This window comes from Zonotrichia leucophrys, chromosome 29 (genome assembly GCF_028769735.1).
Source record: "Zonotrichia leucophrys gambelii isolate GWCS_2022_RI chromosome 29, RI_Zleu_2.0, whole genome shotgun sequence".
Taxonomy (NCBI): Eukaryota; Metazoa; Chordata; class Aves; order Passeriformes; family Passerellidae; genus Zonotrichia; species Zonotrichia leucophrys.
Window position 1 is genome coordinate 270691 of NC_088198.1, and position 17223 is coordinate 287913.

Genomic DNA, 17223 nt, shown 5'->3' on the forward strand with positions numbered 1-17223 from the left:
CAGGGACATTTCTGTAACCTTTTAACAACTGAGGTATTTTTCTCACCTTTTCTAACACTTTTGCTGTGCCAGGCAGTGGGACACCATCCTGACCCAGGATGCCCATACATCCCACATTCATTTCCACTGCAGGAGGAAGAAAACAACAGCAGGAAGATCACAATAGGAGGAAGATCAAACCAAGCCTTTGCTTTGTTGGGAGCCTGAGCTCTGATGCCTCCAATCGCAGGATCGGGCGACGTGGCACTGTGAGACGAGTGGATCCAGGAGCGTGGGATGTTGGGGCTCTCATTAGGACTTCAAAGGTGCTGAAGAAATTTAATGCCCAAAGGGTGGGACTCATTTCACCTCCCTCAACCTCCCCAAGCAGGCGCCGGGGCCGGTGTCTGGTTGTCTAGACGGCCTCTGGTCTCCAGGAAGAACAGAGGGAAGGAGCTGCAGAGGTGGATTCCTCCCACCTGCTTCCACTGCCTATTTTGGGAGGTGATGAATCACTGTCTGGAGATGCCAGGTCTCTTTCCATGAGCCAGAGATGGAGTCTCAAAGAGGAAATTAGAATCCGTGGCCAGGCTGATGGCTGAAGGAAGGAGGAAAGTGCACCCAGGCCCAGTGTTTGATGAGTTTTATGAGGAATATCCCTGGACAAATCCCAGCTTTGACTCCACATGTGGATTGTTAATGAGAGGCAAAAACATATGACCAGACTGAGTTGCCTTGGATAACTTTGGCTTTAGGATACAAGACACTGCACTAATCAAATCAATCCTCCAACATGTCATTAATAACTTGGACAAGAATCTGCCCAGTCCAAGAAACTGTGAAAGTCCATGCTCCGACCCAGTCGTACATGGATCAAATGGCTGTGGCACAGGCAGATTCCTGCCATTGTCCAACCTGACTGTGAGGAGCCCTCAATGGCTAAGAATAATAACAGAGCCCTTTGAGACTATCGCATAAAACACCTTCTGAGAGCTCATCCGGATTCATTTCCAGAGGCAACAAACAAATTAGTGAACGCCACTGTTCCTCTAATGAATTCCCTTTTCGGCGGCGCATTCAAGGGAGTGAAATGCTGACAAAGGAAGCGATTGCAAGTTGTCAAAATGACTCATCCAATCCCTCATCAAAATATTTTCCTTTTTGATTTCCTCACTTATTTCCCTCTGTTGATTTTTTTTTTTTTTTTTTTTTTGTCTTTTTTTCTTTTGAGCCAAAAAGCTGCAGGTTTTTCTTCGGAGTGCTCTCCCCTTTCCCACATCCATATTCAGAAAAACAAATTGCTTATTCTTGAGGTCTTATGCACCACTTACTACTCCTTGGAAAGACCTAAAAGACATTAAATGAAGCTGCCTTCCCACTGGGATCCAGAAGAAACAACAGAAATTTGGCCAACACACACATTCTCCCAATGTTGAGCAACTTTACCCAAAATCTCTTCCCTCTCAGGAACCCAGTGGCTCTCATGAGTTTGGGAACTGGGGCTGCTGCAGCACAGCTGTTTCACAGATGTTTAATTGCAGCCTATGCTGCATTCCAAGTGTCTCCCACACATCCGACTGGGATAATGGAGTGCAGAGTGGGAATGGGGCACATCTTCAGTCTGATGATGAGGCTGGTTTCTCCACAGGGTTCTGAACATCTGCTCTTCTTTGGAGTCAAATCTGCATTTTGCTTCTGATAATCTGTTTAGAACTTCAAGGACTGTGGAAGTTTCAAACTGCAGCATTTGAAGCCTCTCATATTTGCTTAATCTGATATTTCCAACTGTGCTGGCAGCCAAGTTAACACTGTAAGCCTGAACTACTGTAAACAAAGGTGTCATCTGAATGTTGTAAATATCTGGAATTATCCCTTTTGGATACAGCAAAAGTAGCAGTTTACACAACTAATTTATACCACCAGCCCCTCAAACTCACAGAAGTTGCAATTACAGGTTCAATTAATGGCTTTGGGGATCCTGGAGCTGCTGTCACATCCCACAGTTTCCATGTGCATCTTCTTCTCAAACACTTGATACTAGAAAGTTGCGTGTTTGGAGGAGGTTTGGCATAATTTTTGTCATCCTGACTCTCGGAAAATGTTTTTGGAGGAGGTTAATGAGGATGAGGGAACATAGGACCTGGGTCTCCAGCTGCCACCCCATTATATAATATGGAGATTCCTCCAAGCATTGCTCCCTTTGAGAGGAAGGACTGAGGGTGTTCAGTTGTTTGAACTATAGTGTCCTTTTTTTCTCCCAAACACTTCTTCTGCAATGAGCTGAAAGGGCCCTTTTGTTTTGACTTTCCAACTGCCAGTTTGGAGAAGGCCTGGAGAGGTTTCCTGCCTCACCTCCTTGGGCTGGTGATTAGGAGAGAGAGGGATTCATCTCCCCAGTGTGAGTCAGAGCCTTCCTTGTTGTCCAGCCTAATCTACTCATTAAGACTTCCTCTGTTGGTGCAGAAAGCCCAGCCCCTGCGGAGAGCAAATTGCCCCCATTCCCCCGAGCACGGCCCCAGGGACTCCGTGCCTTGGAGCTGTCTCCCCAAGTCTCAAGGACATGTCTGGCAAAGTCACCCAAATTCAGCCGTCACTTGGTGAGTGGGGCGGATCTTGCCAAGCTGGAACTGACTATTGTTCCCTTTTTGTTCCCCGTAGAGACTTCCAGGAGGCAAGTCTAAAAGGGCTCTGACACCCAGCCTTGGAAGAAACTTCAGAATAGTGAAAGCCAAAGAATTAACTGTCACAAATAAGAACTTCCAGCATAATTCTAGAAAAAATGGTCACTGATGGCACAGAAACATACATCTGTGAGCAAACAGAAATATGTCACAGATCGTGGGCAAAACCTGATCTGCTTCACTGGTGTTTCAGGGAAGGTCATTGTGAAAAGTTGCACATTCCCAGGCTTCTGCACATTCTCAGAAATCCCAGAATTCTGTGATTCTGTTTATGTAACTGGGAGATATTTTGAGTCCTTGCATACAAATCCAAACCTTAAGCTTAGTGAATTTACTGGTGTTTCAGATACAGAAATGATCCATTATGACACAACTTCCACAGTGTTTGTTCTCCTACAGTTGACTTTCTTCTTTTATTTTTCCTTTGAGTTACTTTTCCGCACCCAAAATTGTGAAATTACCTCCACAAAGTGCAAGTCCGCAAAACATCCCATCACACACAGCCCTATGAGACACAAAACCCCAAACGACACACTGCAAACAAATCACAAAGAGTTCTTAAAAAATGTTCCTAAACTATAATTAGCTCTAAGTTAGGGGAGCACTTCAAACCATAATGTATTCGAAGGCAACTTGCAAACAGAGCACTTTTAGATTCCTTTTTATTTCCTCAGTAGTTACTATTTGCTGGGCTGGTTTGCATTTTGAGGAGCATTTATTGCTGCCAGGCAAACCAAACCCTTAAGTACTTAAATTACCGTCCTGATCCTATCAAGGCCAGCTTCCCAAAATATATATAAGGGACAGCATCCCTGCATCTCTCCAGTGGGATCCCTGTTCCTATCCTGCACCAGAGCAGCCCCGTAACTTTGCTATTCTACCTTCAAATAAGCCACAATGAGCAGGCAGGCACCAACGGTGAGATCTGTCCTGGGACGAAGAGGCTTCAGCTCAGCCTCGGAGATCTGCGGCCGCAGCTACGCGGCGTCGGCCAGCCAGCCGGTGCGCTGCGGCGCCTACAGCAGCAGGAGCGTCTGCAACCTGGGCGGCAGCAGGAGGATCTCCTATGTCAACGGGGGCTGCGGCACCGCCTGCTTTGGGGAGATGGGCTTCGGCGGCATGGGCTACGGGAACGCTGCAGGAGGCAGGGTTGGCCTGTGCGGCCCCCGCGGATACAGCATCGTGCGGGGGTACCCCGAGCGCAAGGCCGACGGCATCCAGGGCATCTGCATCGACGAGCGGCTGCTGAAGCCCCTCTGCGTCGGGGTGGACCCGCTGGAACACGAGATACGCTGCCAGGAGAAGGAGCAGATCAAGACCCTCAACACGCAGTTTGCCTGTTTCATCGACAAGGTGAGTGCAGTCCTGCTCCAGAATTGCTGTCCCTCGAGGAAAACAAAACCTGACCGAACCCCTCCCAAACCCATCGTGTGCCACGAGTCCATCAACCTCCTCCAAAGCCCCAGTCCAGCTCTGCCATGAATCCCCGAGCTGGATCCACGTAGGGGTCCAGCTTTCCACAGAAAGTTTTAGGAAAATTCTAACAATTTTTAATAACTAATAATAATTTTAAGAGCATGTTGATCCAGATTGAGGTCTTTTTAATGGAGTTCATTTCAGCCCTGTCCCTGCTCTGGCATTCCATGGCCTTTGAATCATGGCCATGGTTGCAGTAGACTTTCTTGCAGGTGTTTCCTCTTGTTCAAATTTGATTTCTTGCTGCAGCTTAGGTGGAAGTTACAGCCTTGATTAGTTCATCCTTCTGTCCTGTGTTAAATAATTCAAATAATTCCCTCCTCTCTTTGACTTTAAATATAGTGACAGTTCCAAAAACTTTCCCAAAGGCAAAGGTGGTTAATCTTGATCCAGACATGTGAAGGTTAGAGATGAAATCTGATCTGTCACCCAAGGATCCCTTTGTATAAAAAACAGAGACAAAGCAGTTTCACTATCTGGGGACTTGATTTTATCCTAAAATACATCAGAGGCACCACCTGGAGTTTTGTTCCTAATACTTGTTAAGAAATGCAGATTTAGACACCAGGCTCCTGGATTTCTAAATAACGCAGACATGGGAGTCTTTGATTTCTGAATAATGTAGACATGACATTTAGATTTCTAAATAATTTACATGTCTGAATTCCAGATTTTGAAATAATTTAGACTTGTGGCATAAAGATCTCTTAATAAGGGCAGATAACTTTCAGATCATGGTGTCGTATCATTTCTCACTTCCTCAAAATCCCATTCCTGCACTGGTGGTTAAGAGCAGAGAGTTAAACAGGTGTTGAGTCCCTGCCTTCACCTCTTTCCTTGAAGAATTGCTATCTTTTGCCTTCAGGTTCGATTCCTGGAACAGCAGAACAAAGTGCTGGAGACCAAGTGGGGCCTCCTGCAGCAATACGTGCTGCCAAAAAAAGGGAAAAACCTGGAACTGTACTTCGAGAATTACATCTGTGACCTGCGAAAGCGCCTGGACTGTTTGCTGTGTGAAAAGCAGAAATTGGGCAGTGAAGAATGTGCCACAAGCCAGCTGGTGGAGGAGTTCAAGTGCAAGTAAGGACCTTCTGAGCTCCTCTAGCTGATGGCGTTTTGCTTTTCTGGTTCATCTTGGGCAACTTCTCCTAGACTTGTGGCATGTCCCCTCTGGGAGTGCCACATTCTTCTGTCTCACTGGCAAGCTCTTTGCATTGGTAATGTTGTTGTTGCTCATGAAGAAGCTTCTGATCTTGAGATGGTTTAATGTTGGTCTCCAGACACTGATCTGGCAGTGCCTGGTGGCGGTCCCAGCAAGAAAGAGTTGTCATTTTTTTACCTGGTGGTTATTGTCATTTGTACCTGAAGTCATTATAATTTATACCTGATGGTTGATGTCTGAGTGTCTGAGCAATTTTGTTCCTCAGCCCTTTTTTCCTCCTTTTCCAACAGGTATGAAGAGGAAATCAACAGGCGCACAACTGTGGAGAATGAATTTGTGGCACTCAAAAAGGTGAGAAGCTCAAACGACACGAATAGTTTTACCTGTAGTAGGTTTTTTGGGGGCAAAATTGGCTGAAATAGTTAATTATTAACAAAAAAATCACAAAAGTATTATGATGAGTTGGAGGGAGACTTAGAAAGAGGTACAGGGTTGGGAAAAGAGGCAAGTAGAAAGTAAAAATAATGTCTCCCCAAAGTTTACATTAACAGCACTACAGCACCAGTTTTGTTGCCTCAAAAACCTTCCTGAAGTGTGGGAGGGGGACAGAGAAGGACAGGTCACACCAGAACACCAGGTTATTTCTGTCTGTCTCTCCACATCCTTTATTCTTGGACATCAGAAAAGCAGGAATCATTTGAAGAATATTAAAAATTGTGTTTAAATACTCATTAGACAGTTGTGGGTTTGTAGCTGCGTCCTAAGTGATAAATCAACTAATTCCTGTAAGTCATGTTGGAATGGTTTCGTTTTCCTTCAGGAGGCACCAGGTTATCCTGACTCACCCTCTCACACCTTTTTTCTCTTGAAATCTTGTTGAGGCACATTTCTGTCTTGTTGGTGATGCCTCTGTGTGTTTCTCCAACATTTACAGCTAGGTTTGGGCTGGAATGTGTGTGTCTCTCTTCTTGCAGGATGCAGATTGCATCTTCTTAAACAAGGAAGAGCTGGAGGTGAAGGTGGATCTGTTAAGGAGGCAGCTGGAGCTGCTGAAATGTGTGTTTGAGGAGGTGAGTTCCTCTGGTACATCCTGGGACTTCGGTGTCCTGTCTTATCCTTCGGATGCTCCAAATTTCTACTGCTTGAAACTCCTCTGGGATGTGTCTCATGCAAAGCCCTGAATAACTAAAAGCATGGAAGTACAAGGTTGATAAAAAATTAACATGATTATGCTGGAGATAGGGTGGTTCCCCCTTCCTTCATGCAGCTCCAGGTAGGAATTGGCTGTGTCCTAACTCTACCCTGGAGAAAAGATGAGTCCGTCTCGTTCCTCCGGATTGCAGCTGCCTGATTAGAGCTGAAGCAACTCCCAGCTCAGTCCTGTCATTAAATCACTCAGGCAGAAGGAGATGAGAGGATACCAAGGGTTAAGTCACTCCTATTTCTCGCCCTTGATGTGGACAGAATTGCTGCAGGTCAGCACGTAGGTCAGCAGTCACAGATGGCAACTCATCCTGCCGCAGGATTTTCTGCTGAGCCATCCCGAGGGACATTTCTTGACTTGTTCTATCCCTCAGCCACTCCATGTGCCAGCCCTTCCCTCCCTGCAAAGCTTGAGAGGTGAGAAGAGCTGACAAAGCCCTTCCTACCCCGCAGGAAAGGGCCCAGGTCGATCGCCAGCTCTGCGACACCTCGGTCATCGTCAAGATGGACAACAACCGAGACCTGGACATGGAAAGCATCATCAAGAACGTCGAGTGCTGGTACCAGGAGATTGCCCAGAAGAGCAAAGAAGAAGTTGATGCTTTCTACCAGAACAGAGTGAGTAAGGGGCCAGCTGGGTCTGCGCCTGGCAATGTCACAGGCCAAAAGGCAACTGTCCTGTTTCTTGGTTCCAGTTTCAGGAGCTGCAGGATAAGAGAGGGAAATTCTGCCATGACCTGCAGAGCAACAAGTGTGAGATTTCAGAGCTGACACGGATGATCCAGAAGCTGCAGTGTGAGCTGGAGAGCGTCAAGAAGCAGGTAGGAGATGTTTCCAGAGAAGTAGGACAGCTCAGACACAGGGCAGGGTGATGCATTGATCTTTAGAAGACTTGACATCTGCTCTAGGCCCTGTCTGGAAAGTGCAAAGTGGGTTGAGAGGGATGGGATGCTGGTGGGTTTTCCCTGTTTGCAATTGGAAGAGCAGATTTATCCAAAACCAGAGTGTCCAAAAAGCAGGATAAGAAGTTTTGCAGACACCAACACTGCTGTCCTCTCCTGACAGGTCTCCTGCCTGCAAACTTCCATTTGTGATGTTGAGCAGCGTGGGGATTGTGCCCTCAAAGATGCTCGAGAAAAGCACGTTGAGCTGCAGAATGCTCTACAGAAGGCCAAGGACGAGCTGGCCTGCATGCTGCGGGACTATCAGGAGCTGCTCAATGTCAAGCTGGCCCTGGACATCGAGATTGCCACCTACAAGACTCTGCTGGAGGGTGAAGAGAGCAGGTTGGTGGCACTTTTCCCTCCTGTGTATCTGGGGCTATGGCAGCTCCCAAGTGAATTCTGCCTCCAAGGTCTCCCCAGGCTCACAGAAAGTGGACCTGGAGAGGTGCCTGGAGGCCATGAAGGCCACATGGGTGCCAGCAAAAACAGTTCCTGTCCCAGGGATAGTGAGGCGTGTTGCAACAAGGGACTAAGTGGTCTGGATTGTGGCTGGAAGTTGTGAGTAATGTGTGTTTCTCTTTTCTCCCCACAGGATATGTGTGGGGAACCCTGTGAGCGTGTGTAAGTAACTGTGCATTTTCAGCCATGAAGGTTTCTTGTTTTAGGACAGATACCTTTGGGAGCAACATTATCTGTCTGCCCCAGGTCCCTCTGCCTTCCTTTTCCAGTTTTGGAAAGTTTAGCCCCAGAGATCTCAAATACCTTTAAATTTTAAAAAACCCAGCTTTTGGAGTGAGGGGAGGAGGTCAAACTCAAGACCCTTTTCTACCCTTGGAGGCAACAGGGAGATGTCCTGGGGACCATGGGTTTTGTACTGAACCTGGGAAGCACCAGCAACATGGGAAGGGGGAGGATGCATGAGGGGATGTGTTGGGACACGGGGGAGGAGTAGGACGGAGCAGGGGCTCAAACACATCGGACAAATCCGGAGGAAATCAGGTTTGGTTGGTTCTGTCACTCAAGAAACAACGTGCCTTGTGGAAGTCGTCCAATTTTCCTCCCTAACTGACTCGCATGGGCTCTGTTGCAGCTGTGGTCAGCAGTGGCTACAACATCCCTGATGACTGCGGGATGATGGCCAACGGGGCCGTGTGTGGCTACGGCTCCCTGGGCAGGCGGGCCGGGCGCCACAGCTCCCAGACCGGTGGGTTCAGCTCCCGCAGCGCCGGCATCCACCCCAAGAGAGTCCTCAGCTCCGTGGCCAAGCAGTGCATGCCAGAGGTGTTCTGCCAGGCTGGAGGGGTCAGCTGCAAAGCCGGCGGGTTCAGCTCCCGCAGCGGAGGGTACCCAGCCCGCACCGTGGTCAGCGCTGGCAGCGCGGGCATGAATGCCAGGATGGGGCCCTGCCAGGCTGGACAAGTGCTCAGCTTTGGGAACCAGGGCTGCGTCATCCGGCAGCTGGCGGGGCCCCCCGTCGTTGTGTCCAGCAGCACTGAGGTCATGGGGTGCAACAACGGCGTGGTGGGGAATTTTGGGGTCGTCAGAGACCCCTGTGTGGTCCCATAGGACAGCGGCGCTCAGATGCGCCAGCCCCATGCCAGCACGATGCAGGGTGATTCCTCTGCCCCTTAGCAGCAACATTTGTCACCAAACCCACTCCCACATTTATTAGCCCCAGATTTATCCCCCCCCGAGCTGTGTTTTCAGAATCTCCAAGCCTAAAGATCCCTCTAGAAACTTCTCCTGCAGGTGCTCAGCACAGTGTGATTTCTGAGTCCTTACTTTAGGTTATCACAGCTTTAAGGGTTTGTTTGTTGCACTGCTTCCCCCTCTGTCTTTTCCCATAACAAGCAGATTAATTAACAATATTCCCCCCTCCAAGAGCCCTCTTTTTTCTTCCAGCTCCTCCCAAAGCATTTCAGAAAAGAGAGCAAGGATTTAACTGCTTAAACCTTCCCAGGAGATGCTGCAAAGAGCAGACTCCCTCTATTTTTATCTTGTCTTTTTTTGGTCCAAGAAAACCCTGCACTGCAAATTTATGCTTAAATCCAAAACAAAGCAATTTTCAAAGCACCTGCTGACTCTTCGCAGCCATCAGCTTTTTTTTTGTGTGTGTGAAATTTGCTCATGGATGAACATATATGCTTCTGCATGTTGGGGTGGCTGGGTCAAGGAGTGCTAATTTTTAGAACAGATCACCCCCTTTCCTTTTCCATCCCCCCAGAATGCCAAGGGAAGTTAATGGTGCATAAATTGTCCATGTTGACATGTTGACAAATGGAGCTGTTCCCACTGACTGCTCAAACTTCCCAGCTTCTCACTGAGTCCTCAATAAACTGCTTTGAAAGGACATCTTTTGTCTCTCAATTTTTCCATAGATGGTATTTAAAGAAACTACAAAATAGATGAAAAAATACTCTGGGGAGAATAAGAACCAAAGATAACTTTGGATTCTCTGTGGGCAGTTTGGGACATCGTGGGGCTCATGTTTCACTGGGGTAACTGTGGTTTATTTATCTCCTCATGGCATATCACGTAAGATATTTTATAGATCAGTTAACAATTGATGTCAAAGATTTTTAGAAACCTCCAAAATAATCCTGAGCACCACAGGGTAGTGTTTTCCAACCTATTGCAACCTCCAAACAATGTATTTGTTTGATCCTTTCAAGTCAGAGCAGTTGAATGAAGATGAATTCAGCAGTGCCCTTCTGGGCTCATAGGTCTGATGATCAAGGCTGTGAGACCAGAGACGTGTTTCAGACACAAAAACTTGGCTTTAGTGGCTTTGGTGATGACAAAGTGTTATTTGAACTGCGTGACATAAAAATCACTGAGGTGTCTTGGCCATGGTGAGGTGGGATTGACTTTGTCCTGGTTTTGGAGTCTCCCATGTTGAGCTCAGCAGGGTTGCTGGGGATTCATTTCTTGGAAAAAAACGACATTTCCGCGGGGTGATTCATCCAGCCAAACACAGGTGCATAATTTAGCATGAAATGCATGGAGCTTGAGGCTGTCTGCACCAATGGGATCCGTCCTGGCTCGGGAGGCAGCCCCGGGCAGGGGGATTAGCCCAAACATGGGTGTCCCATGCCAGGCGCCTGCAAATTCCCAGGAATCCTCCCTGCCTCTCCCGCCGGACTTGCAGACGTTATTATCACAGGGAATTTCTTCCTGTCTCCAGCCCAGGAAGAATTACAGGCCACGCAGCCCCAGTAATCTCTCCACTCTCACAGGGCAACATTCTAATTGCAACCTGAAAAAAGGGGACAATTAAAGGGTGAGGTGGGGAATAAGATCAGCACCTTTGGCGAATGGCAGGGGATGTCATTTCTGTGCTGAGAGTGGAAAATGCTTCATCCGGCTCTGACCAGCTGCGTGTCAGACCCTGGTAGGGTGAGGTGGATGCTTGTCCTCCACCTGTGCCCTCTCTCCAACGAGGAATCCCAGTTCAGCAGTTTCAGTTTTAATTGGCTCCAAGTAGATGGGATGGAGCTCACCTCAGTGGCGAATTCTGCACTTGAGCTTGCTTAATTCACCACTTGCAAATGGAATTTAGAAATAGGAGTCCCTCCCACCAGGCAGCTTCCATTAGTTGTGCGAACATCATGGATTCATGATGTGGTGTCCAGATGTCACTCAGCCTTGGCCAGGTGTTCAGGAAACTCTGAAGCTCCAAAGCTGGGTCTTGTGTCTGTGAGGAGGCCTGGCCATCCCTCCTCAATCCATACCCAGCATGATTCATCTTGGCTTTGTGCCAAGGCCCCTTTCTGTTGGTTTTGCTAAAAAGATGGCTTCTCAAGGAAGAGGAGGGGAAGGAAGCCCTGCTTTGGAGCTGGGCTTTGGTCCTCTCCTGGTTGACCTGACCCATTGCTCTTCCCCTACCTGGAGCCAGGCTTTGGTCCTCTCCTGGCTGACCTGACCCATTGCTCTTCCCCTACCTGGACCTGGGCTTTGGTCCTCTCCTGGCTGACCTGACCCATTGCTCTTCCCCTGCCTTTTCTGCCTTTATGGCCTGGACAAACAGGAACTGGCTTTGCAAGGCATTCCCAGCTCAGAGGGGCGGGGGCCTGGCACGCCCCAGCATTTCCAGAGCTTCCCCCCTGACCATTAAAGTCAGACACAGAGGCAGCCCCAGGTGAGAGAGGACTCGAGCCTGGGCTGTCCCTGTGGGGCCTGGGGCTGAGCTCAGACAGAAGCCTGAAATATTCGGAGCATTACCAAGGGTGACTCTTCCCATTCCTGACTGAGGAAGCAGTAGGTGACTGCCTAATTTCAGAAGGATAATTAACTTTTACTAGCCTGAATAACAGAGAGAAGAAAGGGAGGTGATCCTGCCTCATCCAAAACAAGGGCAGCTCCTTTCCTCCTCCTCCTCCTGGAGCCAACACCCAAATATTCTGAGGTATATTAGCAAACCAAAGAGGGAAATGAAGGCTGCATTTATTTTTCTCTCTCTGGCTACAGCTCTTAAAAAATTTATATCGGGAGCAAAGGGAAAGGGTTCATCTCAAATGATTTTCAAACCATTAATTAAAGCTGTAAAACAAGCTCAAAATTCTCTCCTGGCAAGGCATTGCTACCTGTCTTCCCAATATTTATTTTGTGTTTTAATCTTGGGGATTGTTTTAACTTTATTATTTTTATTTCCTTTTTAGTCTTAAGGAATGTTTTGCCTATTTTTCCCTTCCTTTTCAATAGCAACAAGTTCAAACACTCGTTATAACTTGGGGAACTGGAATTTCAATTAAAAATAATCAAAGAAAACATGTTGATACCGGAGCAATGTCTTCATGAAGTTCTTCTAGCAAGAAAAAAATACTTAGAAATACCATTCCAGGAATTTTATTCTATTAAATGTCTTGGGTTTGGTTGACTAATTTAATAAAATTAATGTCATCCCAACCAAACCCAGGACATCGAACCAAAGCCTACCAAGGTTGAGGAGATGAAGAAGAGAAAGGGGAGAAGCAAATCTATCCAGGCTGAGTGCACGGTCCAGGTCTCTTCCATCATCCAGGGTACACTTGGACAAGTCAGAGGATTTCCCCTCCAAAAAACAAACGTGTGCTGCCAGAAGACCAGTATGAGGAGAAGGGAGACTCTCCTCCTGCATCAGACCCCTCCCCACCCTTCCTAACAAGCATCCTCCAGTTCAACCATCCTGAGCAGGGTGGGAAAATTCTGCCATAAATTCATTTTTAAAACAAGAGAGATTCATGACACCAACCCACCCAACCTGAGCTTCATTTATAGACTAGAAAGGTGAGGGTTGGGCCTGGCACAGATTGCTGAGAGAAGCTGTGGCTGCCCCATCCCTGGAAGTTCCAAGACCAGGTTGGACAAGGCTTGGAACAACCTGCAGTGGGATGGGCTTTAAGATCCTTCAGTGGGATTCTTCTTCTCCCACATCATCTCTCTGCACTGATTGCACCAAGACTGGAATGCAGAAAGAGAAGGAAGAGGTGGGACTCTGACAGGAACAGAGAGAAAGTAACCTCCCAGAAAACCATCTCCCAGAAAATCATCTCCCAGAAAATCATCTCTCAGAAGTCCTGGCCACAGCGTGTCCCTACAGCACAAGGCAGGAACAGGAGTACAACTACAGCCACAGCAGGAAGAACACCCATCCCAGTAAATACCTGAGCTGGTAATTAACCCCAGCAGAATGAATGGAACAAGGAAATATTCTCCGAGCCAAGGCTGTCATTTAAGCTTTTCCACTTGCTCATTATTCCCCGTGTGTAAGAGTTACCAAAATGTTTTTTTTACGTCAAAAGCTGACACCAACCATCACAAGCCAAACAAAACCAGGCAGGCTCAAGAGACATTTCTTCCATCCAGCCTGGATAAGGAATCCAAGATAAAGAACATTTTCTTAAATCTGTCACTATACACGCTCTTTCCCTGGCCTCTCTGTCCCCTCCTTCTCTCCTCACCTGGAATAAGATAAAGATGCTGAACCTCTGCACTTTAGCATTGATGAGGAGGAGTTTTTCAAGCTTTTTAGCTCAGGAGCAGCAGAAATGGGAAAACCAAACTCATGAATCAACAGCAACAGCAAAAATTAGATCAGATTTACAGGAACAAGAACCCTCTTTGGCCTCTGTGGAGATGGTGGTGATGGAGCACATCAGGCGGTGGCAAGAGGAACACAAGGAGAGGATGTTTGTGCCTTTGGCTTGGCTTTAACAATCTCAGAATCTGGGGAGTGCAGAGATTTGGTGTTCTGGCAGCAGAGAAGTTGGAGGATGAATCCTGATCACAGTGATCCCAGCTGCTCCCACTCTGCAAAAAAACTTAAATAGTTGGAGCAAAAGCAAAGATCCTGGGGTGAATCAGCTGGGACTGTGAGAGAGATACAGAAATCTCAGGAGCAAATCTGCCTCCTTTCATGACAATGTAGGAGTGGGATTTTTGCTTTACTCCACTTGATGGTGGATTCCTTACAAAGACTGGGAAGTTCCCAGTCACACCACAGTGATTTGGTTTGCAATAATCTCACTTTAAACCAAATCAACTTGTGCCATTTCAGCTTTTGATTTTAGGTGTTAACAAAAAGGTTTAAATGTCTCAGAAGCTGTTCCTGGAGGACAGAAGGTGACTGGTGAGTTCCCATTCCTGGAGGTGTAGAAGGAATGACTGGACATGGTGTTCATAACTCTGGTGTGGATGACAAGGTGGGATTAATCACAGGTTGGACTCGGTGATCCTGGAAGGCTTTTCCAGCCTCAGTGATTCTGGATTCTGTGGAGTGGATGCAGATTTATGGCATCTTTTACCCAGGAAATGATGATCAGGAATAATCTGGGCTTCTTTGTTTTCCCTACCCAATTTTCAGTCCGTTTCCAGCTCCTGGGAAGTCCAGTGGTTTTGTTTCCCCTTTCTGACCCCAAATGAGATGTCTATTCTCCTGAGACATTGTTTTTTATTAATTTCCAAACACACCATTTACTACACCCGTCACTATTTTTGCTAGAGCCAAATGGGGGACTCATAGCTGCACTGATGGCAAATCCAAGGTTGGATCTTCAGCCCTGCAGCCCCAGGGAGGTGGGAACAAACAAGACCCAGAGAACCTGAAACACAGCAGACTGGATAGATAGGTAAGAAATTAGTCCCTAATTAGTTCCTCCTGCCAACATTCATCCCTTGCAGTCAGGTGGCTCCACAATCCATGCTTTATTCCAAAGCAAGTTGTTCCCTGTGATGTGGTCAGTGTTACTAACGGGAGGGAGGGAGGGAGGGGGAAGGTTTGGTCAGAGATCTGAGTTGTGAAGGTGTGGATCAGGGCAGGACAAAGATATTCCAGGCCCGTGGTTCGGGCTTAGCACGTGGGGAGGATTCTCCACCTCCTTGGATAAAGCAAAGTGGGATCATGCAGGGTTTTTTTCTCCTCTGCTTCACATGGCTTCCCTTTAAGGTGGTTTCAGTGGAAATCCCAAATTTTTTTTGATTCTTCAGCCCTGGAACATGGGGAACATGGGGGGCTTATTTCTTCGGTGGGCAAACAAAACATCTGGGTAAATTCTGACCTAATTTTAAGGGATTCAGGTTTTTTTTTCTACAACTGTGAAACCTTCTCAGGAAATCTGCTCTTCCCAGAGCACAGAGAAGCAGATTTATCTCTGTAAAAGCTGGACTTGGCGATCCTTTTGAGTCCCTTCCAGCTGAGAATATTCTGTGATTCCTCCTCTCTGCTTTTTCCAGGTCTGTGTCACTGAGGTGGCTCGAGGAAGCTCCTGACCACAGCCAACACCCTCCACAAATCTGCTCACAAGAAAGGAGAGGAACCCATGCCCCAGCCAGCCATGCAAAGCAGCCCAGCATGAACCAGTGTCACCGGTCCTGCCCTGGCTCTGGGAGCTGGAGGCAGCCCTGGGGCAGGCAGGAGCTGGGCTTGCTGAGATGGGTTTGAGGAGCAGAAATCCCTCCCTTTCTGTCCATAGGGAAATCCAGGTTGGATTTGCTTTTTTTTTTTTTTTTTTCTTGAAACATCCTTGTGTTCAGCACAGCTTGGTTTGGTGGTGACAGAGCTGGGCTGTGTTACCCCACCAAAGTTTATGGGCTGGCTCTGTATGGGAGCAAAAATACCACCAATGTTCTTCAGGGTTCAGGTGGGGAATCCTCTGTCTCCACCCAGTGCTCACTGGCCATGGCCCAGCACAGTAGGGAGATTTATTAATTTCTGGGATTAAAGGAGGCTTTGGTGGTTGCTTCTGCACTGAATCACCCCAATCTGGGCTGTAGCTGCAGGAGGGAGACTCCCATTAGATAATCAGTTCTGCATTTCCCCAAAAGTGATGCAAATGAGGGGGATTCACTCCGGACAGCCGCTTTTCTACAACCTTTAGGCACAAGGTTTGCGAGGCCTCCATTGCAGTGAAAATGGACAATTTCTGGGATACAGGCCCTGTCAGAAATCACAGGGCACAGCCCAGAGCAGGCTTTGAGACTTGGAACCATAAAGGAAGGAGGAATCAGCTACTGAATATTATTGCACAAGAGCACTTCCAGTTCTGGAGGAGCCCAGATGTTGATCTGGGATAAAGAATTAACAGACCTCTGCCAGCTGCCTTGAATGGGTTGTTTTGTATGAAAAAAAATTAAATTGGCAATTGCTATGTGAATAAAGTAAGGGGAAAGAAGGGAAAGGATAAAAACCTTTCAGATTTCAAGGTTCTTGTTCAGTTTTGGGGTCAAAGAATGAGGATTCAGGGTAAAGGAGTGAACTGTGCATCCAAGACCTCTGGACTCAGAGTGGTGGCCAACAGGCTGCCCTGAAGAGCTCTGTGTGTGGCAGTGACAAGGGTTTGGGTGGGAAGGAGGTGCTAAACACCGCAGGGGGACAGGCACTTATGCCAAACCCAGTAGCAACCTCAGAAGTAACGAGTCCCCTTTATCATGAGCTCTTGGAGTGACTTGAAAGGAGCTGCTCAAAGTGGCAGTGATGTTTTGGGGACAGCCCAAGGTGTTTGTCAGCCCTTAATGAAATGAGGCTGGGGAAGCCACAGCTGTCGTGCTCAGTAATTAAAGGGAAAGTAAAGCCTCCTGTCTGTGCTTCGGGAGCAGCCTGGCTGCAGACAGGATCAGGGAGGCCGAGCTGAGCAGTGACAGCATTGCAAAAACTCCCGGGAGGAAAAAAAACATGGAATGATTTCCAGGTGAAGCCAAGGAGGAGCTTGGAATACCAGGGGTGCAATTATTGGGATGCCTTGAACACCAAGCTGGCATTGGATCATTGGGATTTCCACATGCAAACCACTCTGCATGGGGAACAAGAGACGCAGGTGCTTCACCCTCCCTGGGATCACACGCAGTGCCCAGCAGGTGGATTTCCCCATGGGATATTAAGGGAGAAAAATCAACCACATAATAACAAGAACAAAGGGAATAACAAGGCCAAACACTGATGTGTGTTTGCTGCTCTGAGAAATTGCCCTGGAGTTCCCCCAGTGAATGCCCCCAGTGTGTCTATCCTGCCAAGCCGAGGGGGAAGAGGGAGCTTGGGATCACCCAGGTGCTGAGCTGGAAATGAAAATGTGAATTTCTAAGATCCCACTCAGCACAGTTTGCCCACAAAAGTGTAGGTTTACCTAAAGTGCTTTCTTTGATCCTCCAACAGAGCATGGCCAGAGAGTCTTGTTGGCAGGAAATAGAGATTCATGGAATGGTTTGGCTTGGAAGGAACCTGAAAGATCATCTAATGCTACCCCTGCCATAGGCAGGGGCGCCTTCCACTCTGCCAGGCTGCTCCATACTCTGTCCAGCCTGGCCT

At 47.6% G+C, this 17223-nt stretch overlaps 1 protein-coding gene and 1 long non-coding RNA gene across 2 annotated transcripts; both read left to right on the top strand.

The window, feature by feature from the left end:
- Positions 1-3535: 3535 nt before the first annotated feature.
- Positions 3536-9011, top strand: LOC135459178 (keratin, type II cytoskeletal 7-like). The gene is made up of 9 exons (XM_064734889.1): positions 3536-4013; positions 5002-5216; positions 5589-5649; positions 6273-6368; positions 6955-7119; positions 7197-7322; positions 7567-7787; positions 8038-8066; positions 8536-9011. The coding sequence occupies exons 1-9, from the start codon at positions 3558-3560 to the stop codon at positions 9009-9011; spliced, it is 1845 nt and encodes a 614-aa protein (XP_064590959.1). The 5' UTR covers positions 3536-3557.
- Positions 9012-13982: 4971 nt separating this feature from the next.
- Positions 13983-15405, top strand: LOC135459179 (uncharacterized). The gene is made up of 3 exons (XR_010442983.1): positions 13983-14052; positions 14425-14551; positions 15156-15405. It is a non-coding gene; the product is annotated as an uncharacterized LOC135459179 (long non-coding RNA).
- The last annotated feature ends 1818 nt before the right edge of the window (positions 15406-17223 follow it).

Coding starts and splice junctions, on each gene's coding strand:
- LOC135459178 (XM_064734889.1), top strand. CDS start 3,558: ATGAGCAGGCAGGCACCAACGGTGAGATCTGTCCTGGGACGAAGAGGC. Junction 6,369..6,954: donor TGAAATGTGTGTTTGAGGAG/GTGAGTTCCTCT, acceptor CCTACCCCGCAG/GAAAGGGCCCAGGTCGATCG. Junction 7,120..7,196: donor ATGCTTTCTACCAGAACAGA/GTGAGTAAGGGG, acceptor TCTTGGTTCCAG/TTTCAGGAGCTGCAGGATAA.